This window comes from Garra rufa, chromosome 23, assembly GCF_049309525.1.
Source record: "Garra rufa chromosome 23, GarRuf1.0, whole genome shotgun sequence".
NCBI lineage: Eukaryota > Metazoa > Chordata > Actinopteri > Cypriniformes > Cyprinidae > Garra > Garra rufa.
In genome coordinates this window covers 30,849,244-30,874,426 of record NC_133383.1, presented here as the reverse complement: position 1 = coordinate 30,874,426, position 25,183 = coordinate 30,849,244, and the positions used below count along the sequence as shown (strand labels likewise).

The following is a 25,183-nucleotide window of genomic DNA, read 5'->3' as shown; positions in this document are numbered from 1 at the left end:
TGTCATTTTGTTGATGCAAAAAGTGTTTTTGTCAAAATTCATCATTTCATTATGAGTCATCCTGCAGAGTGTTGCTTATAAGTAAAAAGGGATTTATAGGTAAACAGATTTACAGATATTAGAAACACTGCAATAATACAAAGCGGCTTGAAAATGTATACCCTTAAAGGCAATATAAGGATAATATTTCACAGTTTTGTATGTCCATGTACAGCTGGCATCATCTGAAAACTTGAGTGTTGCCGTCTTCTGAAGTCTTCACAAGTAAGGCTGGATTCGATCTTGAACTGGTGTAACCTCTGGTAACCTTGGGATGGGCATCCAGAGAAAGAAACAGGAAAGCAAAAGGAGAAAGATTAGCATAGCAGCTTTTCATATTATTTCAGACAAAGGATGATTTGTTTAAATTACATATAATTGTAGTGCAATGTTTTGAGATGTGTTATGTGAATGCTTGGCTAAAAATGTGTATTTTTATTTAATTTAAACAAAAAGATTGTACCTGACCCCTGGACATTATCAGGAAGACTATTTTAAAGTTAAGGAATAAAATACAAAAAATGTGCTTATATACTTTAGTGGACTTTGATACATTCTCACTATTATCAATAGTCCAGAGTTTTGTAACCTCATTAGAGGCCAAGTACTATCGCTGCTGTTGCCCGTATTTGTGCTTATTGTGATCTGGTTTAATCACAATAAGAATTTTTATAGAACCCTTGGTAAATATATTATTTGCCCTCAGTATTCAGGGAACAGACACGGAATGGACTACATATGCCACAGTATAATTTTAAGGATTAGTTCACCAAAATATGAAAATTCTGTCATTAATTCCTCACTCTCATGTCATTCCAAAACTGTAAGACCTTTGCTCATCTTAAAAACACCAATTAAGATGTTTTGGATGAAATCTGAGAGCTTTCTGACCCTGCATATACAGCAAGGGCCCTGACACGGTCAAGACACAGAAGGGTAGTAAAAGCATTATTAAAATAGTCCATGTGACATCAGCGATTCAACCTTCATTTTATGATGCTACGAGAGTACCAATTTAGTTTCTTTTGTGCACAAAATTACTCTCAGAGTTTCATAAAACTACAGTTGAACCACAGATGTCACATGGACAATGTCAACAATGTCATTACTACCCGTCTCTGTCTTGGTGGTACCCTTGCTGTCTATGCAGGGTCAGAAAGCTCTTGGATTTTATCAAAAATATCTTAAATTGTGTTCAGAAGATGAAAGGAGGTCTTACGGGTTTGGAACAACATTAGCGTGAGTAATTAATGACAGAATGTTCATTTTTAGGTGAACTAGCCCTATAAGTGGGAGGTACATCATAACTGTAATCTGCACTTCCTTTCAAAAGTTTACGTCTTTGAAATAAGACACTTCTGCTCACCAAGGCTGCATTTATTTGATCAAAAATGAAGTAAAAACAATAATATTGTAAAATATTATTACAAATTAACAGATTTTTGTGAATATATTGTGAACTTAATTTCTTTTTATCAAAGCTGCATTTTCAGCATCTTTACTCCAGTCTTCAGCGTGACATGATCCTTCAGAAATCATGCAATGTCTTATTATCAATTATCAAAAGTTAAAGGAAACTAAATAAATGCTGTAAATGGAAAAAAAAAAAAAAAAAAAAAAAAAAAAAAAAAAAAACTTTTTTTATTCATCAAAATATCCTCTTGCTTAAACTCAAACACATGATTAATGATTTCTGAAGGATCATGTGACCCTGAAGACCGGAGTAAAGATACTGAAAATGTAGCTTTGCATCACAGAAATAAATTAGTTCTCTAACTATATTAAAATAGAGAACAATCATTTTAAATTATATTAATTTTACAATATTACTGCTTAACTGTATTATTTATCAAAATACACAAAGCTGTGGTGGGCAGAAGCAACTTTACCATACCAAAACTTACGAAACAGTAGTGTATGTTTGATATTTTACTTACTAGATCATTGGTTTACAACACTTTGGAGAAGAAGGTTCACTCTGAGTCTGCTGATGTGCCACAGGCCATCATCATGGAAGAATCTAGGAACAAAACATTTGTCACAGAGACCACAATATTTAGTATGCAGTTGCTGGTTTATTAGAAGGTTGAACAAGTTAAAGTACAGGTACAATGCAGAAAAAAGAATACATAATATACTACAATTATATAACAATATGTTTTTAGTGTTAAGTAGTTACATTTGGCTGTGAAAAGCTTCTTAAAATTACTATAATAAATATTTAATTTAGCAAAATAATTTAACAGACACATGGTTATATAGGTTAAATATATTGTGTGAAAAATGCATATTAAGTTATTTTTATGAGCTTCTTCGGTTCACCTGTATTTCCTGCTTCTGTCAGCAGCTCTATTCAGACATTTTGAAACCTTGGAGCTTCCCTTCTGTTGTGGGGGCTTTATTTCTGTCCTCCTGAAAGAACAAATTTTGTCAGTATGTGTTTACCTTACAAGATCAAGAAGCATTTTCACTTGTTTTCAGCCATTTAGGTTCAATAAATGAGCCTACTTCCAATAACCCACAGACAATCTGTCAGCAAAAAAAATAAATAAATAAATAAAAATAAAAAAAGTTTCATAAACAAGAGCTCAATCTCTAGAGTTAGCATACCTCATCTGTGAGATGCTAACGAACTTTTTCGAAGACATTAAACCATTTATACGAAGTAAATATTCAACAGAAACGAGTCAATTACAAGTAAGGAACAGTTATATGTAATACTTGTGTGATTTTAAGCACTAAACTTACCTAAAAGCAGCGACGACAACAGCACCGAGAGACTGAGTTTAGTGTCAGGTGACTTGCTGCAGCCCCGTTTCCATGGCAACCTCTCCAGCGTAAACTTAGATATTCAACATATTAAAATACGTCAAAGTCACGCAGTATTTACAAAAGTAAACATCTAGAATTAAATCATTACATTATTAATCTAGTTTCATTTAATCATTATCCAATAATGAATTTAAAACAGACTATTAGTTTAAAAAGGAACCACAACAATAGCTGGCTCACCGTAGAGACGGAGACTTTCTGGCAGCCTGTAACAGAGTGAAAAACACGACGAAAAACGTTAGTTAGGACAAAGTAGTGTAACACTACTGAAATAAAAACTAAAAACAAACTCTGAACTAAGCTTTTTGCTGCTCAGTGTCTAACGTTAGCTCGTCCCCTCAGAGAAACAGCTGGAAACACAGTAAAATAAAATCCGTTAGCGTTAGCTAAACAAGAAACGAGCCAAAGTCTCAAGTAGGGCTCACGCAAAGTCTTTTACCTGTACTACAGTGCACCAAGCGCCTTACTAGTTATAAAGTGTCACAAAATTAACAAAATAATATATTTTTTCCAATTTAACTCAAGTGAAAACTTACCTGAAAGCCACGGATGTCGCCGGGGGAGTCGCCATCTCTCTGGTGGGTTGCTAAGAGACGAGTAACCGTACAAGTTCAAACAGAAAAACGCGGCATCGGCCTTCTGTCGTGAGCCGACTCAGAGCCGACCTTTGATGAGCTGGCAAAGTAGAGCACTGACCAAATTACACCCGCCTACGCCTGGCCGATCCTTTTTAGATCTTAGAGTTTATGAGGCCGACGTTCTGCTTACGGGCCGACATCGGCCCGACGTATGTGTGCTGTCTGGGAAGGGTATGAATACTTATGCAATGTACTTATTTCAGTGTTTTTTTTTATTATTATTATTGTGATGTTGTCACATTTCAGTCTTTGCTTTGTTATAATGGTGTATGGAGTGTAGACTGATGTAGGGAAAAAAGCATTTAACATAAGGCTGCAACATAAAATGTGGAAAACTGAAGGGGCGTGAATACTTTTGCAAGGCATTGTGTTAACATAACTCAAAATTGACTTATATATGTGAAATATTTTGTTTTTCTTCTTCTTTTTGCGGACTTAAATATGATCAGGACTTGTTCTCGACAGGTTTCATGAGATTTACCACAACATTTTTGAGAGTGTAACTCTATCAAAAAGAAAATTACATGTCCTAGAATAAAAACTTCAACAGTAGGCAAGAGCGAGTGGAAGGACCCCAGAAATCAGTCTGTGACTTTATAATATAAAGGCCTTTCAGTAAATAAGGTACCCATTAATATTTTGGTTGGATCAAGTGGACAACCTTTACATGCAGGCAATAAATTTCAGCTGGCATTATATCTTTTACTATGCAGCCCCTAAAGGTTCACAAAACTTTTGTGCTCTCCCAAAAAACTTTTGCATTTGCTTGAAAAGTATTGCATTCCCCAAAGAAGCATTGAAATGATTTTTTTTACTCCTTTAATCTCATAAGTGACATGGACCACAAAACCAGTCTTAAGTAGCAGGGGTATATTTGTAGCAATAGCCAAAAATACATTGTATGAGTCAAAATTATCAATTTTTCTTTTATGCGAAAATCATTAGGATATTAAGTAAAGATCATGTTCCATGAAGATATTTTGTAAATTTACTATCGTAAATATAGCAAAACTTAATTTTAGATTAGTAATATGCATCACTAAGAACTTCATTTGGCGATTTTCTCAATATTTGGGTTTTTTTGCACCCTCACATTCAGATTTTTAAACAGTTGTATCTCAGTCAAATATTGTCCACATGCATCGATGAAAAGCTTATTCATTCAGCTTTCAGATGATGCATAAATCTCAATTTCAAAAAGTTGACCCTCATGACTGGTTTTGTGGCCCAGGATCACATATTAGTTTTCAGGGGAATGGAAAACATTTGCAAGCAAATGCAAAAGCATTGAATTAATTTTTTCCTCCCAATCTTACATTTTCCCTCACTACGTCCTTTTAGGGCCTTCATACTTTTACATGCAGAAATAGGATCTTACTGTGCATCTCAATGAGTCCAGTCATCTTCAAACTGGACATTATGTTACCTGAGTAAATGTACTCACATCACAGTTCTCGTTACCTTATTTATTGAAATGCCCCTGTAATTGTAGCTACATCGATAAAGAGCACTAGAACTAATCAAAATCGTTTTTTACACTTTATCTGTACACTATCTATAGCTTTAGATGCTTTACATCAAGTTACGGACGTACATTGACACAGCAGACAGCAGAGGGTGAAACGCCACTCATGCCTTTCAACATCAGTGCTTATGCTAATCTGAAAAAAATAATCACAATGAAAATAAGAAATGCAAATTGGAACGTTGTAAACGGCAAAGTAACAATCACATTTCCTTAAAAATGGCGTTTGTTGTGCTCAAGTTAAAAACACAAAGTACTTCTCGTCATTCCATTGCACTGAGCAGTTTGGCACCGCATGACTGCAACCAGCCACTTTCTCATACAAACATTGTCGTCGGCTCCGCGCTGATCGTTAAATCGAAAATAAAAAGCAGTCTTTTCATAACAAAATGAGCAAACAAAAGAGAACCAACCCAGAACAACTGTTCGTATTGGTTCCGGACCCACAAATGCGCATGATGGAAAAAAAGCAAGAGTTTACGGCAAACCACAGAAGAAAGCAGGGACACACTGCACTCTAGGCTGGTGGGCGTCGAGGGGCATGCGATGAAGCAGTTACAGACACAACACTGAAGCGCTGTGGGATCCTGCTGTCCGATGGGCTGGACGGCCTCTGTACCATGGAGTGCACAACTGTCCATGTGTTTGCTGGGTAGGAATGAGGTGAAAAGTTGCCACCGAGGGCACGTGGAGAGATGCTGGAGGGGATCCAGTGAGCAGACATAGCACATCACGGGACCCTGTGGAAAATATCACACAGATTAGCTGCACACAAAGATGCTGATCACTGGTGTCAAGCTTCAAGCTCCTTCAATATCTGTAAGTCAGAGCTTAAAGGGATAGTTCACCCAAAAATGAAAATTTGATGTTTATCTGCTTTGTTTCTTCAGGAGAACACAAACGAAGATTTTTAACTCAAAGCAGTGCAGTCTGTTAGTCATATAATGGCAGTGGATGGGCACCAAACCTTTAAAAGTTAAAAAAACATGCACAGACAAATCCAAATTACACCCTGCGGCTCGTGACGATACATTGATGTCCTAAGACACGAAACGATTGGTTTTTGCGAGAAACTGTACAGTATTTAAATCATTTTTTACCTTTGATACACAGCCACGTCCAACTGTCCTGAGCACGAGCTCATCATCAAAAACCGATTGTTTCGTGTCTTAGGACATCAATGTATCGTCACGAGCCGCAGGGTGTAATTTGGATTTGTCTGTGCATGTTTTTTTAACTTTTAAAGGTTTGGTGCCCATCCACTGCCATTATATGACTAACAGACTGCACTGCTTTGAGTTAAAAATCTTCATTTGTGTTCTCCTGAAGAAACAAAGTCACCTACATCTTGGATGCCCTGGGGGTAAGCAGATAAACATCAAATTTTCATTTTTGGGATTTTGGATTTTTGCATTCCGGTATTTGTTTTTAAAGTTCTGGCATTAACAAGTGCATTAGATCGTGACAGTGAGTGCGTGCATATGAGACAGAGCAAGCGCGGGTTTATGTAGATGTATTTGGAGGATATGTATTGGTCCTTAACATATTTTCGACCAATCAGCTTTTTTATGCTCAAAATCGCTCTGATTGATTGGTGGTTATTACTGCTTACCCCACTCTCTCCAAACGTGCACTGCTCACAAAACATATTTAGTAGTGATGGGAAAATGAAGCTTTTCGAAGCACCGAGGCTTTCCCATCAACTGTATCATAAAAAGGTTCGTTACTCGAAGCTTTTCAACATGTTGCACACTAATGACATCTTGTGGACAAAGGTGGAAAAAGTTGCTTTCGCGTCACAGATCTTAAAGCGATTTTTAACAGTTTCATCAAACACATCAATTTGTGCTGTGTCAGAAAAACAGTAATTTTACTAGAATTGATCTGTAAATAAACATTTTAATAAAATGATACAAGTATAAGCATGGTTCATGTAGGCATATATGTCCAAAGTAAATTAAGAATAATTTTGACTAATATTAGTATTAATTAGAAGTGCTTGTGAAGCAAGGATAACTACAAAATGGATATGCACAAAACTACACATGTACACATTTATTCGTATTATGATTTATTCTTGACAAAAAGTGTATGACACTTGATACTTGCACAAGGGGTTCACGTTATTTGAATCAGAATATGAAGCAGTCACGTGGTTGTGCGCGAAAACGAAGCTTCGGACGTCACAGGTCACGTGGTTATGGACAAAACGAATCAAGCTCCGGTACAGTGATTCACTGTGAGATGTTTCGCTTTTTTGATACAAGCTTCGAAGCTTCGGTGTCAAATGTCACATCACTAATATTTAGTGAGCAGCAGAATGTTTAGAGAGAGTAACTAAAGTTACTTTTATTCAACCAGCAAGTTTTTTTTTGACCGGAAATGACACAGGCTTCTCCCAAAAGATAATAAGACGATGTACAAGAGGCATCATTGTGGAAAAAAAATATTTCTCAGCTTTTATTTACATTTGAACAAAAAGTGCCACGTCCAAAATTATTCATACCCTTTGCAAACTGTCACAGTCTATGGGAAAATCCAAAGTTCTATACCATTCCAAATAGTCCCAGCTGCTCTAAAGCATCCTAATTACCCTGATTCATTGGGAACAGCTGTTTTAATCAACTCAACAGGTGAAAAACAGAAGCTCTCTGCTGTTGGTTTGTGGACAGTCATGGCTAAGACAAAGGAGCTCACTGAGGACCTGCGGCTGTGCATTGTGGCTGCTCACAAGTCAGGAAAGGGCTATAAGACCATATCTAAATGTTTTGAAGTTCCAGTGGCTACAGTGCAAAGTATTATTAAAAAATACAAGACGTTCCACACTGTGAAAAATCTCAGAGGATGTGGTCGCCAAAAAGTGACACCTGTGCTGGTCAGGAGGATAGTGAGAGAGGTAAAAAAGAATCCAAGGAACACCACCAAGGCCATCCTGATGAATCTGGGCTCTGCTGGTGGCAACATCTCAAGGCAGACAGTCCAACGGACACTGGACACCACTGGGTTCCACGGACGCAGACCAAGGAGGACACCACTTCTCCAGATAAGGCACACAAAAGCCTGCTTGACCTTTACAAATGCTCATCTGGACAAAGAAGAACTTCTGGTCTTCTGTTTTATGGTCAGATGAAACAAAAATGTTATTGTTTGGCCACAATGATATAGCCTTCATTTTGCGTAAAAAAGGAGAAGTCTTCAACCCTAAGAACACCATCCCCACTGTCAAACATGGTGGTGGGAACCTAATGTTTTGGGGGTGTTTTTCAGCCAGTGGACCAGGGAACCTAATCACAGTAAACGGCTCCATGAAAAAGGAGCAATACATCAAAACTCTCAACAACTACAACATCAGGCAGTCTGCAGAGAAACTTGGCCTTGGGCACCAGTGGACATTTCAGCACGCCAACGACCCAAAACACACAGCAAAAGTGGTGAAGAAATGGTTAGCAGACAAAAACATTAAGGTTTTGCAGTGGCCCAGCCAGAGTCCTGACTTAAATCCAATTGAGAATCTGTGGAGGGAGCTAAAGATCAGGGTGATGGCAAGGAGACCCTCCAACCTGAAAGAGTTGGAGCTCATCGCTAAAGATGAATAGGCAAAAATACCAGTGGAGACATGCAAAAAGCTGCTCAGCAATTATAGGAAGCATTTGACTGCTGTAATAGCCAATAAAGGCTTTTCTATTGATTATTGAGAAGGGTATGAATAATTTTGGACATGCCACTTTTTGTTCAAATGTAAATAAAAGATGAGTAATAATTTTTCCACAATGATGCCTCTTGTACATCATCTTAATATCTTTTGGGAGAAGCCTGTGTCATTTCCGGTCTAAAAAAACTTGGTTGAATAAAAGTAACTTTAAGTCAGAATTTGCCAGGGGTATGAATAATGTCGGGCTTGACTGTATGTATCTGAACTGTGTTTTGTTTCGCTCTCTCCCTTTAACCATACGTCTGTATGTCCGTCAGAAAAAAAATACTTCTACTTTTTTAACACTTGAGGACAATTTAAAGTTGTACTTTGTTTTTGGCCAGATACTTGTACTTTTATTTGAGTATCTGTATTTTCACTTTTTGCACCTCTGACAATGCCTTGTAAATTGTTAATGTTTAATGCTGGTTTTCTTCCTCACCACCAGAGGGTGCCAGCTGTGCTCTCTGTGTGTGATAATAAGAAGTGAACAGATTTCATGTGATCTGGATTACGTAATCAGATTCCAAAAATGAAGTACTTGTAATTAGATTATATTACATTTTAAAACAATTGTAATTAGACTACTGAATTATCACTCAGTAGGTTAACCATACTTACATTTTTGTCAGCTTTCATCTAATATATTTACTTTATGTCCTCCCTGACATTTTAAGAAAATAAGTTATTCACATTTTCATGTTCACAGTTCTCTGTCATTGGTCTCATGACATGTAGGTAAACAAACATCTCTTTTTTAAATAAGTGTTTTATTATAATTGTTCAAAATTATGTACTTTAGTTTTACATCTTTATGATTTAATTAATTATTAGCTTGTCATTAAACCTTGAAACCTTTCATTTCAAATATTGATTTGATCTAAATATGGCTCTGACCCTGTTATGGGTATAGATATTTTATACAATGCCTTGCAAAAGTATTCATACCCCTTCATTTTTTTTTCACATTTTGTTTTGTTGCAGCATTATGTTAAACTGCTTTAAATTATTTTTTCCCCACATCAGTTTACACTCAATACACCATAATAATGACAAAGCAAAAACCAGATTTGCAAATTTTACAAATTTATTAAAAATAAAACACTCTAATAAGTACATTGCATAAGTATTCATACCCTTAACTCAGTACATAATTGAAGCACCTTTACAGCCTCAAGTCTTTTTGGGTCTGATGTGACAAGCTTTGCACATCTGCATTTGGCAATTATCTGCCATTCTTTGCCTCAACTTTTCACCTCTCAAGCTCTGTCAGCTTGGATGGGGGCTGGCAGACATTTTCTAGAGTCCTAGTTGTTCCAGTCGTCTTCCATTATGGATAATGCTTCTGTCAACCTTCAATGCAGCAGATTTTTTTCTGAACTCTTCTCTAGATCATTGCCTTAATGCAAGTCTGTCACTGAGCTCTACAGGCAGTTATCTTGACCTCAGGACTTGGTTTTTGCTCTGATATGCATTTTCAGCTGTTAGTCCTTTTCTGAGAGGTGTGTGCCTTTCTAAATCAGACTCATTCAAATGAAGTTGCCACAGTTTAACTCCACTCCAAGTGTAGTAACATCTAGAAGCAATATGAATGCTCCTGAGCTAAATTTGGAGTGTCCCAGAAAAGGGTATGAATACTTATGCAACGGGATCTTTTCAGTTTTTTATTTCTAATAAATTTGCAAAGTTGTTACAAACCTGTTTTGTGCTTTGTCTTTATGGTGTATGAGATGTAGATTGACGTGGAAAAAAAGTAATTTAAAGCAGTTTAACATAATGCTGCAACAAAACAAAATGTGAAAAAAAATGAAGGGGTATGAATACTTTTGCAAGGCACTGTAGTTTCATATAAACAAGAGCTTCAGTTCTGTAAAATATCTCACAAACTTATAACCTTTTAGATTCCAGGACAAATTTTTAAGCACTAAACCACACCAGGCCACAATTATCTGCAACTGCAACTTAATATTACAGCAAATATGCTGTTATTGCAGCCCATAGACAGTCGAAAGTAAAGATTGGTTTACTCACCCCTTCCAACAACACGAATTATCCTGCTTTTGTATCCACCAGCTGCATCTGTACGTTAACAGACATGGCCTCTCCTACATAGCCTCCTTTTGACTGCATTTGGTTCTGAATTGAGTTCACCTGGACACAGTTCATAGGATTACAACAAAATCAACTCAGACTGCATTACAGCCAATTAGTATGCACACTAGAGATGTCTGAAATCAATCCCTATAGCTTTATTTATGCAGTATTTGAGGGGCAGCCATTTGTAGTGGTGTCTGAAGTCATAGCGGACATTATCAAATACACTCATGTAATCCTATCCACCTTTTTCTACAATGTGGAAGTAAGCTTATGGGTGAGACTTCTGGTTCATTAGTCGCTATAGGGAAATAACGAGAAGAAGAATAACTGCAGTAAACTGTTTGCACTACAAAGCAGTGTGTTCATCATTAAGATAATACATTAAAATAATATGGTAAGACACAACAATTTGAACTAGATAAAAAGAAGTTGAAGTTGGCTTGAGAAAGCTGGACCAGAAAGTTTTAAAAAGTTTGAACAGTTTAAAAAAGATTAAGAAGTTTAAAAATATTTCCAAGTTTTAAAAGTTTGAGGCTTTTCAATCTGAAATAGTTTGACGTGTAAAGTAGTTTTAAAAGCTTAATGTTTGATACATAGATAGCATGTTTCTAGCATGATTAGCATGTTACTAGCATGTTGTTAACATGATTCTACCACGATTACCAAGTAGCTAGCATGTTGGTAGCATGTTTCTAACATGATTAACAAGTTGTTAACTTGTTGTTAGCATTATTAGCAAGTTGCTAGCAGGTTTCTAGCAATGATTGCCAAGTAGCTAGCATGTTGCCAGATTGTTTCTAACATGATTAGCAAGTTGCTAGCATGTTTCTATCATGATTAACAAGTTGTTAGCTTGTTGTAGCATTATTAGCAAGTTGCTAGCAGGTTTCTAGCAATGATTGCCAAGTAGCTAGCATGTTGCCAGATTGTTTCTAACATGATTAGCAAGTTGCTAGCATGTTTCTATCATGATTAACAAGTTGTTAGCTTGTTGTAGCATTATTAGCAAGTTGCTAGCATGTTTCTAACATGATTAGCAAGTTTCTAGCATGATTGCCAAGTAGCTAGCATGTTGCCAGATTGTTTCTAACATGATTAGCAAATTTCTAGCATGATTGCCAAGTAGCTAGCATGGGAAAAAAACAGCTAAAAACAGCTTAGGCTGGTTGGCTGGTTTTAGCTGGTCAACCAGCCTGGTTTTAGCTGGTCATAGCTGGTCGGCAGGCTGGTTTTAGAGGGGTTTTGGCCACTTTTCCAGCCTGGCCAGGCTGGTCAGGCTGGTCTTAGCTGGTCAAGCTGGTAAACCACCAGCTAAAACCAGCCTGACCAGCTAAGACCAGCCTGACCAGCTAAGACCAGCCTGACCAGGCTGGGAGACCAGCTAAAACCAGCCACTTCCAGCTTAAACCAGCTAATACCAGCCAACCAGCCTAGGCTGGTTTTAGCTGGTTTTTCATATTGTTTCTAACATGATTAGCAAGTTGCTAGCTTGTTGTTAGCATTATTAGCAAGTTGCTAGCATGTTTCTAGCATGATTGTGTATTTGCATTGTTTGTCTTAAATGGTACAGGAATATTTGTTGCAATAGACTGGTTTTGTGGTCGAGGGTCACATTTGGATTCACGTTGCTGGAGGAATAATGGCTCTGAATTACAGTGAGATGTGATTCTGGATCGAACATTAGCTGTACTTACAGAGTTCATGCCACTGAAGATATCTCCAGAGCCTACATGGGCCGTGTGGACAAAATTAGTTGGCTCGCCGATCATACTCCGATCTATACGTCTCCGCCTCTTCTGCAGAATAACAAACAAACATAGCTGAATACACATCTGGACAAGTTTATACAACTATTGACTAAAGTTAATTTACACAAAAATAAAAACTGGGTAACACTTTAGTATAGTGAACAAATTTTCACCATTAACTAGTTGCTTTTTAACATGCCCATTATTAACATATTGGCTGTTAATTAGTATTTATAAAGCACATATTCTGCATCACCATATACATCCCTAATCCTACTCGACATCTAAACTTAACAACTATCCTAACTATTAATAAGCAGCAAATTATGACTTTATTTAGGAGGCAAAAGTCATAGTTAATGGTTTGTTAATAGCAAGAAGTGGGCCTTATAATGAAGCATGACCAAAAACGGTTATCATTTATTCACACTCATGTTGTTCCATGACTTTTGTTCACCTTTGAGATTTCTAACCCTCCGATGAAAGTTAATTCCACCAAAACCAGTTTGTTTTAACCATCAATTCAAGCACTTTCTATAACCATATAAAGCGAATAAATCTCCGACTTTGAATAAACTGTTATGTTCATGTAAATTACGTACATAATGCCTTTATGAACTTTTAGAAACTTGAACGTTTTTGTGAGGGGCAGAAAACTCTCAGATTTAATTATAAGTCTTTAAAAGAAACCAGTATCAGACATCAGTATCAAAGGGTTCAGAAACAGCAACTATTTTAGTTTGAGCAGATCATTTTCAACCCATGCTCAAAATGAATTAAAGAATGTAAACTGTGGAAAAAAATTGAGTAACGCTTTAGTATAGTGAACAATTTTCACCATTAACTAGTTGATTATTAACATGCCTGTTATTAACATATTGGCTGTTTATTAGCATTTATAAAGCACATATTCTGCATGACCATATTCTACATCTCTAATCTTACCAATACCTAAACCTAACAACTACCTTACTTAGTAATAAGCAGCAAATTAGGAGTTTATTGAGGCAAAAGTCATAGTTGGTCTGTTAATAGCAAGAATTGGACTTTAAAATAAAGCATGACCAAAAACACATTCACACTCATGTCATTTCATGACTTTTGTTCACCTTTGATCAAAGTTCATTCCACCAAACCTCATTAGTTTTAATTCAAGTGTCAAAACAAGCACTTTCTATCATCATATTAAATCTCCTTAGAAGACTTGGAATAAACTGTTATTTTTATATGAATCATGCAATGCCTTTATGAACTTTCAGAAACTTGAACGTTTTTGTGAGGGGCAGAAAACTCTCAGACTTCATTAGAAATCTTCAAAAGAAACCATCAGTATCAAAGGGTTCAGAAACACCAACCATTTTAGTTTGAGCAGATCATTTTCACTCCATTTTCAAAATGAATTAAAGAATGTAAACTGTGGAAAAAATAGGGTAACACTTTAGTATAGTGAACAATTTTCACCATTAACTGCTTATTAACAACGCTATTATTAACATATTGGCTGTTTATTAGCATTTATTAGCACATATTCTGCATGACCATATTCTACATCTCTAATCTCACCAATACTTAAACCTAACAACTACTTTACTAACTATTAATAAGCAGCAAATTAGGAGTTTATTGAGGCAAAAGTCATAGTTAATGGTTTGTTAATAGCGAGAATTGGCCAAAAAAACAAAAACGGCTATCATTTATTCACACTCATGTCGTTCCATGACTTTTATTCACCTTTGAGATTTCTAACCCTCCAATGAAAGTTAATTCCACCAAAACCTCATTGGTTTAACATCTTTTTATCACTTTTTATCATCATATAAAGTGATTAAATCTCCTTAGAAGACTTTGAATAAACTGTTATGTTCATGTGAACAGTGGTGTACCTGAAAGCCATACTACAGTAAAAGTACAGATATCTTACCAGAAAACGACTTTGGTAGAAGTTGAAGTCACCATTTCGAATATTACTTGAGTAAAAGTCTTAAAGCATGTGATATTTATGATACTTGTCAGGATTTAGTCTGTTCTGTTCTGTCTTCCCAGTGTTTTCCCCCCATGTTTCCCATTCATATGGTTTAATCCTTGTCTCCCCCTTCTGGTTTTGTCTATTTTGGTTTAGTCTTGCCCATATTTGTATTTCCCCCTCGTTATCCTTGTTATCTTGTTTGTAACCTCACCCCTGTTTCTGTGTATTTAAGTCTGTGTCTGATCACACCCCAGTGTCCGTCGATGATGTTACTTCGTGTTTTCCATCTGCTCCCGGATTTATGTTTGTTTTTCTTAAATAAAGTGTTTTTGTTTGTATTCCGTTTTCCCGGCTTCTCTTTGGATCTCCACCACTTCACCTCCAATACACGACCCTGACAATACTTAAGTACAAAAAGCATTTTTTAAATCTTAAATGTACTTAAATGTAAAAGTATTGAAAGTAAAAGTAAATGCACATTTTTTTTTTTCGCAATTGTGAGTTTATATCATCAATTTCTGAGAAAAAAAAGTCAGAATTCTGAGTTTATATCTCGCAATTCTTACTTTATTTTTGGCAATTACAAGTTTATATCATCCAATTCGGAGAAAAACAGTCAGAATTGAGTTTTTTTTTATCAAGCAATTCTGGGGAAAAAAGCCAGAATTTCCTGAAAAGAAGTCAGAATTTGTGAGATACAAATTGAATTTGCGAGAAAAAAGGTCAGAATAGTGAATTTTATCTCAACTTTTTATCTCGGCTTTTTATCTCAGAAAAATTCAGAATTGCGATATAAAATTCACAATTCTGACTTATTATAGGTTTATAAACTATGTTTGCTCACAAAAACTTTTGTGACGGAAATAAAGAGGTGAAAGAAAACTAAATTGTAATGCAAATGCAAATTTTTTTTTGAGGGAAAGGCAATATTTTTGTGAGCAAACACTTTCTAGATAGAATGCAATACTTTTGTGAGAATTTTTTTTCATACAGTTTTTCCAAAATTAAGAAAGAAAACTTTTTTCTCACAGTTGTGAGTTTACATCTCGCAATTCTGACTGAGATCCTGACTTCTGACTATTTTGTAGTAAGTAACGAATTTGCTTCAGGGAAATGTATCAGAGTAAAAGTATACATTTTAATTAGGAAATGTAGTGGAGTAAAGTAAAAGTAAATGCAGGCTGAAAAATAAAAACTCAAGTAAAGTACAGATACTCCCAAAAAATACTTAAGTACTGTAATGAAGTATTATTACTTTGTTATTACACCACTGCATATGAATTATGTATATACTGCCATTATGAACTTTTAGAAACTTGAATGTTTTTGTGAATTAGAAATCTTTTAAAGATACCAGTATCAGTATCAAAGGGTTCAGGAACTGCAACCATTTTAATTTGAGCAGAGCATTTTCACCCCATGGTCAGAATTTATCAAAGAATGTAAACTGTGAAATAACTGAAATATAAAATGAGTTTAGCCTAAAAAAGCTCAAACCCAGCCTCCTCATTTAATAAATCCATAAAACATCACTGAGTAAAGGTGCTTCACGATGCCATAGAAGAACCTTTAACATCTGAAGAACTTTCCTGTTTCACAAAAGGTTCTTTGTGATGAAAGATGGTTCTTCAGATTATAAAAAGGTAAAGAGATGGTTCTTTAAAGAACCTTTGACTGAATGGTTCTTTGTGGAACCAAAAATGGTTCTTCTATGGTATCGCTGTGAAGAACCTTTTAAAGCACCTTTATTTTTCAGAGTGTACTCATACATTATGTTTCTATATTTTATTTACAGTGTAAAAAAAATATCCTAAAAATATGGTAATTTGCAGAGTGCATTAAATGCTTACAGCAGTTTTTCAGCAAAACCCATGCAATAACAGCAGCATTATTCACTGATACGTCTGAATACGATGCCACATATTTGCCACATGACCTCACTACAAATCAGTGCACACTGTAAATTAAATTCGATCAAGCATTTAAACGTAGAGTTAATACATGGTTATGTGATTAAACGCCTCTCAGTCAATACAACGTTAAGGGGGAATCCTTGGCTGTGGCTCATTCACTAAACAGATTAAAAGTCAATGATTGCTCTTAATGTGCCAGACATCGACAGAAACCTTCACTCTTCTGTTACTCAGTATCAAGTCAGACATGACATCCTGCAGTTGCTATGACAACTGGACAGTGACTGAGGAGAAGGCATTTCACAGCTCACTGCTTCTGCATTGAAGAAACCTGTAGAGCTTCAGCTGTAGAAAACACTTTTAGATCAATATACTCACCACATGCTTATGCTACTCTCTATACGGGAACAAATGAGGCATTATTTAATGAAATATGCGCTAATTTGCATGCATTTCTAGTACAAAAATCTGAAGTGAGTTTCAAAATTCTTGTTTAATTTTTTTTACATAATTATTAGAGTCAAATGTTTTTACAGAGGGGATTTTGGGTATCTCATTTTGTCACTCAATACTTAGAACAGACAGAAAATTATATATATATATATATATTTTTACATATACGTATAAAATCAAGCAAATTATATATGAACAAATCCCTCTGTAAAAACCTTCAGGAATAAAAATTGAAGTGGCTACTGAAGTGGAGATTTATGGCAAAGAGTAGAAGAAAAAACTCATTTTGAGAAAACGGCCTTTAAAAATATGGATTGTAATTTAAATCTATTGACACAAATAGATAAAGTGCTATAAAAGAAACTCTTAACAGTGTCTTTTGGATGTTTTCTTTCCACTAGTCTGAAAAAACTCTTTATGAAACACCAAAAAGCCCAAAATCTCAAACTTGACAAGTGCATGAAAAAACTGTGTTTTTGCCTGCAGTGTCTCGCCTTAAAAGGACACCAAAAATGTAATTTCTGACAACATTGTGTCACATTATGCCTTTAACCTGTTTTTTTTTTCCTGTGTACCGCAAAAGAGAACAGTTGAAGCATTTAAAGAATGTCAACGTGTTTTCAGAAGGCTTTTTAAAGCTTCTTTTAAGCCCATCTGACAAAAAAGGTCATATTTACTTGTTATTCATTGACTAAATAAGCTTCTAAAATATTTTAATTTAATATGTGACCATTGGCAACACAATGTTCTGTACTAGCTAATTATTCTCATGAACAGTGTTGGGGAAAGTTACTTTTAAAAGTAATGTATTACAATATTGAGTTACTCCCTAAAAAAGTAACTAATTACGTTACTTAGTTGCTTTTTATGGAAAGTAATGCATTACGTTACTTTTGCGTTACTTTTTAAATCTTGTTTGTTTTTAATATAAAAAGTTGTATTTTTGTCAAATGTAAAAGCCTTTTCACACCAAAAGCCTCAGGCTTAGAGAAAAGTAAATTTACGTCTGTACAGTAGACCGCAGAAGAAAAAATGTCAACTCTTCAGCAATAAAAAAGGAAAACAAATGTTAGATTATCTTGAGTAATTTTTGCTTATTAGCATGGATGAATTGGATCATCGAAGGTCGGCAGCAAAGACATCGGTTAATAAAATGGGATTAAATACATAAAGGATATTTGTATTATTTAACATTTTAATTATTGCAGGTTTGCGTTGAATTTCACAGTTTTTATTCATTTTGAGGAATACTCTATCTGTTTTTTTTTTTAGTCAGTGAGATGAATTAATGCATGTTCACATTTATTCTAGAACTAAAGTAACATCTTACTCACAATTTCTCTCAACATGGGGACAGGAGAGCTTTTAATCAATAAATGGGGGGAGAAAGTAACTGGTGTTTGTCAGGCATTTACCGCAGTCACCCCTTCAAACCACACCTCCCGAAACTCCACCCATCCGCTCCAACTCACCTGACTTCTAATTACTCACCTGATTGCCATCACCACGCCCTATATATACCTGGACTGTTCAGTTGCTATTCATCTGGTCTACGGATCACATGCCTTGCGTTCCTCCAGACCCAACTTCCCCTCTACGAACTTTGTGCTCCTGCCTGCTCCCCTGGATTTCACCATCTGTGTTTTCAAGTACTACTCAGTTAAGACTTTTTTTTACTGCTTCATGTTTATATTCAACATTATCATCTTGATCAATAAACTTACCACACTGTTATTACACATATCCATGTCTCTGCCTCCTTCTGAGTGTGAAAATGTTACTTATTTGAAAAAGTAACTCAGATATTTTCTTGTCAATTAAGAAGTTCTGCATTATTTTACTAGTTACTTGGAAAAAGTAATATTATTACGTAACTTGCATTACTTGTATTGCGTTACCCCCAACACTGCTCATGAAATACATCTTTTCAAAAGAATATTGATATTAAATACCAAGAGAAAAAATCGTAACAGGCCACACTGGATTTATTCATTATAAAAGTCACAGTACTAGTTCAAAATTAAAATAAAATGACACTACACTCTTAAAAATAAAGGTGCTTCGCGATGCCATAGAAGAACCTTTTTTGTCTAAATGGTTCCATAAAGAACCTTCAACATCTGAAGAACCTTTCTGTTTCACAAAAGGTTCTTTGTGGCGAAAGAAGGTTCTTCAGATTATAAAAAGGTAAAAAAGAGATGGTTCTTTGAAGAACCTTTGACTGAATAGTTCTTTGTGGAACCAAAAATTCTTCTATGACATCCCTGTGAAGAACCTTTCAAAGCACCTTTATTTTTAAGATTGTAACTGTCAGGAATATGTCAGTGTTTTGTCCTGTTCTGTTCTGTTTAGTCCTTGTCTCCCCCTTCTGGTTTTGCCTATATTGGTTTAGTCATGCCCATATATGTATTTCCCTTTCGTCTGCTCGTTTGTAACCACACCCTGTCTTCAGTGTCTGTGTCTGATCACTCCCCTTTGTCTGTCGATGATTAACGTTACTTCTGTTTTGTTTTGCGCCGCTCCATGTTCTACGTTTTTCTGTTTTATCCTGGATTTCTGTTTGTTTAGTTTAATTAAAGTGTTTTCATTTATAATTCTGTTCTTCCGGTTCTCCTTTACATCACCACCTGCTCGTTTGTGACAGTAACAAGCATTTACAGTCAAACCAAAAATTATTCAGACACCAGATACACTGCCACTCAAAAGTTTGGGATGAGATTTTAATGTTTTTTAACAATTTAAGTCTCTTATGCTCATTAAAGTTCCATTTATTTAATTAAAAATACAGAAAAATGTAGCATTATGAAATATTATTGCAATAATTTATTCCTCCAGTCTTCAGTGTCACATGATCCTTCAGAAATCATTCTAATATGCTGACTTATTGCTTTTATTATCAATGTTGAAAACAGATGTGCTGCTTAATATTTTTTTGGAATCTGTGATACTTTTTTCAGGATTCTTTGATGAATAACAAGTTAAAAAGAACAGCATTTATTAAAAATAGAAATCTTTTCTAACAATATAAGCCTTTACTATCACTTTTTATCAATTTAACACATCCTTATTGAATAAAAGTATTAGTTTCTTTCAAAGAGAGAAAGAAAGAAAAAATGTACTGACCTCAAACTTTAAACAAGGTGTTTATTGTGACAAAAGTTTTCTATTTTAAATAAATGCTGTTCTTTTTCACGTTTTGTTCATCAAAGAATCACAGGTTACAAAACAAAAACAGTTTAGATAAGCTTTGCATCACAGGAATAAGTTATATTTTAAAGTATATTAAAATAGAAAACCACTATTTTAAATTGCAGTTTTTTCTGTATTTGTAATCAAATAAATGCACCCTTGGTGAGCAGAAAAGTCTCCTTCAAAAAGCATTAAAAATCTTACTGATCCCAAACTTTTAAGTGGCAGTGTATATTTTTTTATATTTTTTTTTACTAGTGTGTCCAGGGCACTATACTGCCCTCCAAAAGCAAAGCACAGTAACTACACATTTGGTCAAAATTGAGTTAAGGCTTAAAATGGACTTTGTGACAACTATTTTGTCTTGTGGTAAAGTCTCCTGGTTCAATTTTGTCAAAATCGCAGTAACTACAAAATCCAAACTAATACCATATATGGTGTAAAAACTTTAAAGGCATTTTTCTGCATTTCAGTGTTGGCGTAGTTACTGCACTTTGCCTTTGTAGGGCAGTATAGTTAATTTATGTAAGTGAGGATAGCTAAATAAAGTAAACTGTGGCATATTATACCCAAAAATATTTCATACAGTGAACTATTGTGAATTTTTGGCTGATTGTAATCTATTACATTTCTATCAAAGTTATCGGACATTATCAAGATGAATTTGTGTTTAACTCTGAGTTCTTGTCATATTTTATTACCATTTTCTAAACTATAGTGAATAAACTAATAATGTGAGCAATGTTGAAGGTATAATAATAAATACATTTTGAATAAATTTTGGTTTGACTGTACATTTGCTGTGAAACAAATCATTTCTCATTTGCAATATTTCAAAATAAAACAAGTGGCCTTATATTATATATGTTTGCAACTCTAAATCCCTGGCTTTCAATTCTTCGATCAACCATCAAACTGCATGTGGTTGTATTAACTGTACTAATAGTTTTGGGATCATGCGAGTTGTTAGGAGCGCAGGAGCTGTCAGCAGAAATCAATATAATGGACAAAACCTCTTATTACTGCAATTTCACAACATCGCTCCAAACGGCAGTCAGCTGTGAGGAACTGCACAGCAGAGAAAGGTCACCAATTACGCACCTTCCGTTTTATCACACATTTTTAACTCACAATGAAGGCTAAACTGTGCATTTGGACATTAAGTATCTGTTCAGGATGTAGCGCTTTGACACATTTTAAAACATCATAGACAAGCATCAAAGCAGAAGGTTATGCTGCCTTTCTAAAATACCATCTTTAGGCCTGATTCTACTCAAAAGTCCTATAATTCTAACACATTGATGTATGCAAACTGGAAGTTGTTGGGCCACAGAGTTTCTGACGCTGTACGACACACTACCAGTCAAAAGTTTTTGAACAGTAAGATTTTTAATGGTTTTTAAAAAAGTCTCTTCTGCTCAACAGGCATGCATGTGTCTGAGCCAAAGTACAGCAAAAACTGTCAAATTTGGAAATAATTGTACTATTTAAAATAATTTTTTTATTTAAAATATCTTCCTGAGACCCAGAAAAAAAAGATTTGTGAATTTAGTATTTTTTTGAAAAATTATATTTTATTCATATTTTATTTCTATGTCCTCTGTAGAGGACACTAGGCCTCAGTTTTTCTAAAAAAAAAAAAAAAAAAAAAAAGGGAGAGGAGTCGGATAATGCTTGTGTCTGCAAATGGTTAAGAAAATAATATGTTAAGATATTAATAAGAAATATATAAATACAGGGTGAGAGTGAGAATTCACTCAATGCTAAACGCACACGTAGACAGTGTAAGATATTATATTGTAATTTCGAAACTGAACTGAGTCACAGCTTTTTAGTGACTATATGAAAGCACTATCTGCTCGCTTTCTAGGCTATAATCAGTTTGGAATTTGCATAATGAAAAATGAAAAGTGAGAAATGCATAATGGATGAAACGGAGGACAGTCTGTACTGTACTGGTTTAGACACTATTACAAGAGGAAAGTATAAACAGAAAATCACAACATATGTTGGATTGTGATCTTTGTTATGAAGAGGATTTTTTCAACCAAATTGAAATAGTTGCCTACCATCAAGGCTGTAAATATAAGCTAAGTAAGCCTGATTGCAAACAATTTCGAAAGTGATTCCCACATTTATATGAAGCATGGAGGATACAGTGCCCTCCACTAATATTGGCACCCTTGGTAAATAAGAGCAAAGGTGACTGTGAAAAAAATCTGCATTGTTTATCCTTTAGATGTTTTATTCGAAAAATTCACAAAATTCTAACCTTTCATTGAAGTAAAACAATGGAAACTGAGGGGGACATCTCATTATGAAATAAATGTTTTTCTCTAGTTCACGTTGGCCACCCTTAGAAATGTGTCTAAGTAAAATATCTCTGAAGGATATTTCCATTAATATAAATTTTTTTTTAGCACACCAGGGTGGCTAGGAGTATAAAATTGTCCAGTCATGACTTTCTGTTCCACAGGATCATAAATATGAGGAACACAAAAGCCAAATTCCCTTAATCATCCATTACAAGAAGTAAAACCAAAGAATGTAGTTCTGATGTGCAGAACAAGTTTGTTGAGCTTCACAAAATCAAAATTGGCTGTAATAAAAGAGCTAAAGCATTGAAAATCCCCATTCCCACCATCAGGGCAATAATTAAGAAGTTCCAATCAACTAAAGATGTTACAAATCTGCCTTGAAGAGGACGTGTGTCTATATCACCCTAATGCACGATAAGGAGGAGAGTTGGAGTGGCCAAAGACTCTCCAAGGATCACAGTTGGAGAATTGCAGAGAATTGCAGAGTCTTGGGGTCAGAAAGCCTAAAATAAAATGATCAAACAGTCCTGACATTATTATATGTTGTTTAAGAGGGTTTCAAGAAACATCCTCCTGGCTCATCCGAAAACAAACTCCAGCATATTCAGTTGTCAGACATGATTGGAACTTCACGACTGGCTTCTATGGTCAGATGAAACTAAAAATTAGCTTTTTGGCAGCTAACCCTCCAGATAGTTTTGGTGCAGACAGGGATAAAAAAGTTCCCCATGCCCACGGTTAAAAACACTGCTGGGTCTTTAATGTTGTGGACCTATTTTTCTGCCGGAGGTCCTGGACATCTTGTTTAGACACATGGCGTCATGGATTCTATCAAATACCAGCAGATATAAAATCAAAACCTGACTGCCTCTGTTGGAAATCTTATAATGGGTCATGGTTGCATCTTCCAGCAGGACGATTATCCAAAACTAACATCAAAATCAACACAAAAATTGTGTCACTGATCACAGAATGAAGCTTCTACCATGGCCGTCCCATATCCCTGACCTGAACCCTGTAGAAACTGAAGAGAAGAAGCACCAACATGAAGCTGGGAAGAGAGAGATTCTGGAGAATCTGGAGAGATTCTGTTTGAAAGAATGGTCTCTGATCTTTTGTCAGATGTTCTCCAAACTCATTAGACATTGTTGGAGAAAACTCAGAACTGTTAGGCTGCAAGGGTGCCAATATTAGTGGAGGGCACTGTATATGTCACTCCTAACTACTGCTGTACAGGGGTTTTGTCTATTGGTCCTGTTAGCAGCACGTAAAGCGAACAAATATCACTTCCATAGTCACTAAAAAGTCATTAAATCAATTTATCGCAATCTCACAAGGCTCCGTTGTAATCAAGCTCAAATATAATATCTTATTTACACTGTGTCTATGTGTGGCATTTAGCATTGAGTGAATTCTCACGGTCTCACCCTGTATCTATTTATATATTTGTTTATATCTTAATATTATTATATCTTTTATAAACCATTTGCACACACAAGCACTATCCAACTCTCCTCCTGAGAGCCACTTTTCTCTGCGTCTTTCAGTCAATTTCTTGCGTTGTCCTCCTTATGAACAGCAAATTCTCATACACGATACGAAATGAAATTTCTAGGTTTGACCGATTTCCTTAAACAACTCAAAACAGGCATTTTGAGTTTCCCCTATTGATTCCTGTTGAGAAAAATGATTTTGTGATTGCAAACAACTTATAGAAACAGTTATTTTAAATTGCAGTATTTCTCAATATTATATATAATACCAATATACCAACAATACCAATTCAACAAAAGTAGATATCTAATGACAACTCTGTCAGTTGTGAGTTGAGTCTCCTGTATGTGTTTCCAGTGAGGAAACTATTTGTGTGAAGCTGTTTCTGCTGTTTAAGCAGGGGGTGTTTATAGATCCTCTTTCCTCAATCGTCTCAGGACAGATGACAGTCATAATTAGGACAGTCTCTTCAGTCTGGGGAAAATGTGACCTAATTGAATAAGCACCCATCTTCTTAAATTACACCCTGATTTGAGATCAGCCGCCCTTATTGCAACTTCTGAAGTTCAGCATCAAACTTGTGCACTAATGTTGTTATTTATGTAAAACGAATACTGAAAATAACTTTTAATCATTTTAAGGTCCAATTCTCACTATTGATGAACTATTAACTATGACATTTTAGGTTTAGGTACAGGTCAGACTAAGACATCTAAAATGCAGAATAAGCCATTAATATGTGCTTTTTAAAGTTTTTTTTTTTTTTTTTTTTTTGCCTTGATCTTTTGGCATACAGTAAGAGGTCTTTGTACCATTAAAACATCCTGCAAAAACATCCGAAAGACAGCTTTAAGTGTTTCTTTTATAGCACTTTATCTATTTGTGTCAATAGATTTCAATTACAATACATATTTTTAAAGCCCTTTTTTCTTAAAATGAGTTTTATCACCTACACTGAGCCACAAATCTCCACTTCAGTAGCTCTTACACACACCAAACTTTACATTTTTACATTTACATTTCTATATCCTGAAGGTTTTACAGAGGGATTTGTTCATATATAATTTGCTTGATTTTATACAACATTTTATACAACAAAAAACTGTACAAAAAAATCTACCGTTTTCTGGCTGTTCTAAGTATTTTCTGAATTATGGAGTGACAAAATGAGACCCAAAATTGCCTCTGTAAAAACATTTAACTCTAATATGTAAAAAACAAACAAACAAAAAAAAAAACAAGAATTTTGACTTTTGACTTCATCCAGTGTTTAGATTTTT

At 35.2% G+C, this 25,183-nt stretch overlaps 1 protein-coding gene and 1 long non-coding RNA gene across 3 annotated transcripts in view; both read right to left on the bottom strand.

Annotated features, from left to right (window-relative positions):
- On the bottom strand, nucleotides 1-3,640 carry LOC141298740 (uncharacterized). Its single transcript, XR_012341635.1, has 5 exons — nucleotides 3,052-3,640; nucleotides 2,788-2,881; nucleotides 2,362-2,451; nucleotides 1,977-2,059; nucleotides 1-307 (listed from the first exon to the last, which is right to left on the bottom strand). It is a non-coding gene; the product is annotated as an uncharacterized lncRNA (long non-coding RNA).
- A 59-nt stretch (nucleotides 3,641-3,699) lies between these two features.
- Nucleotides 3,700-25,183, bottom strand: part of cdc42se2 (CDC42 small effector 2) — a 73,642-nt gene continuing 52,158 nt past the window's right edge. For both annotated transcript variants that reach the window (XM_073830059.1, XM_073830060.1), the window contains exons 3-5: nucleotides 12,517-12,618; nucleotides 10,757-10,876; nucleotides 3,700-5,774 (exon numbers count right to left, since the gene is read on the bottom strand). In XM_073830059.1, coding sequence (XP_073686160.1) covers nucleotides 10,775-10,876; nucleotides 12,517-12,618 — 204 coding nt within the window. In that variant the 3' untranslated portion in view covers nucleotides 3,700-5,774; nucleotides 10,757-10,774. The remainder of the gene's footprint in view (nucleotides 5,775-10,756; nucleotides 10,877-12,516; nucleotides 12,619-25,183) is intronic.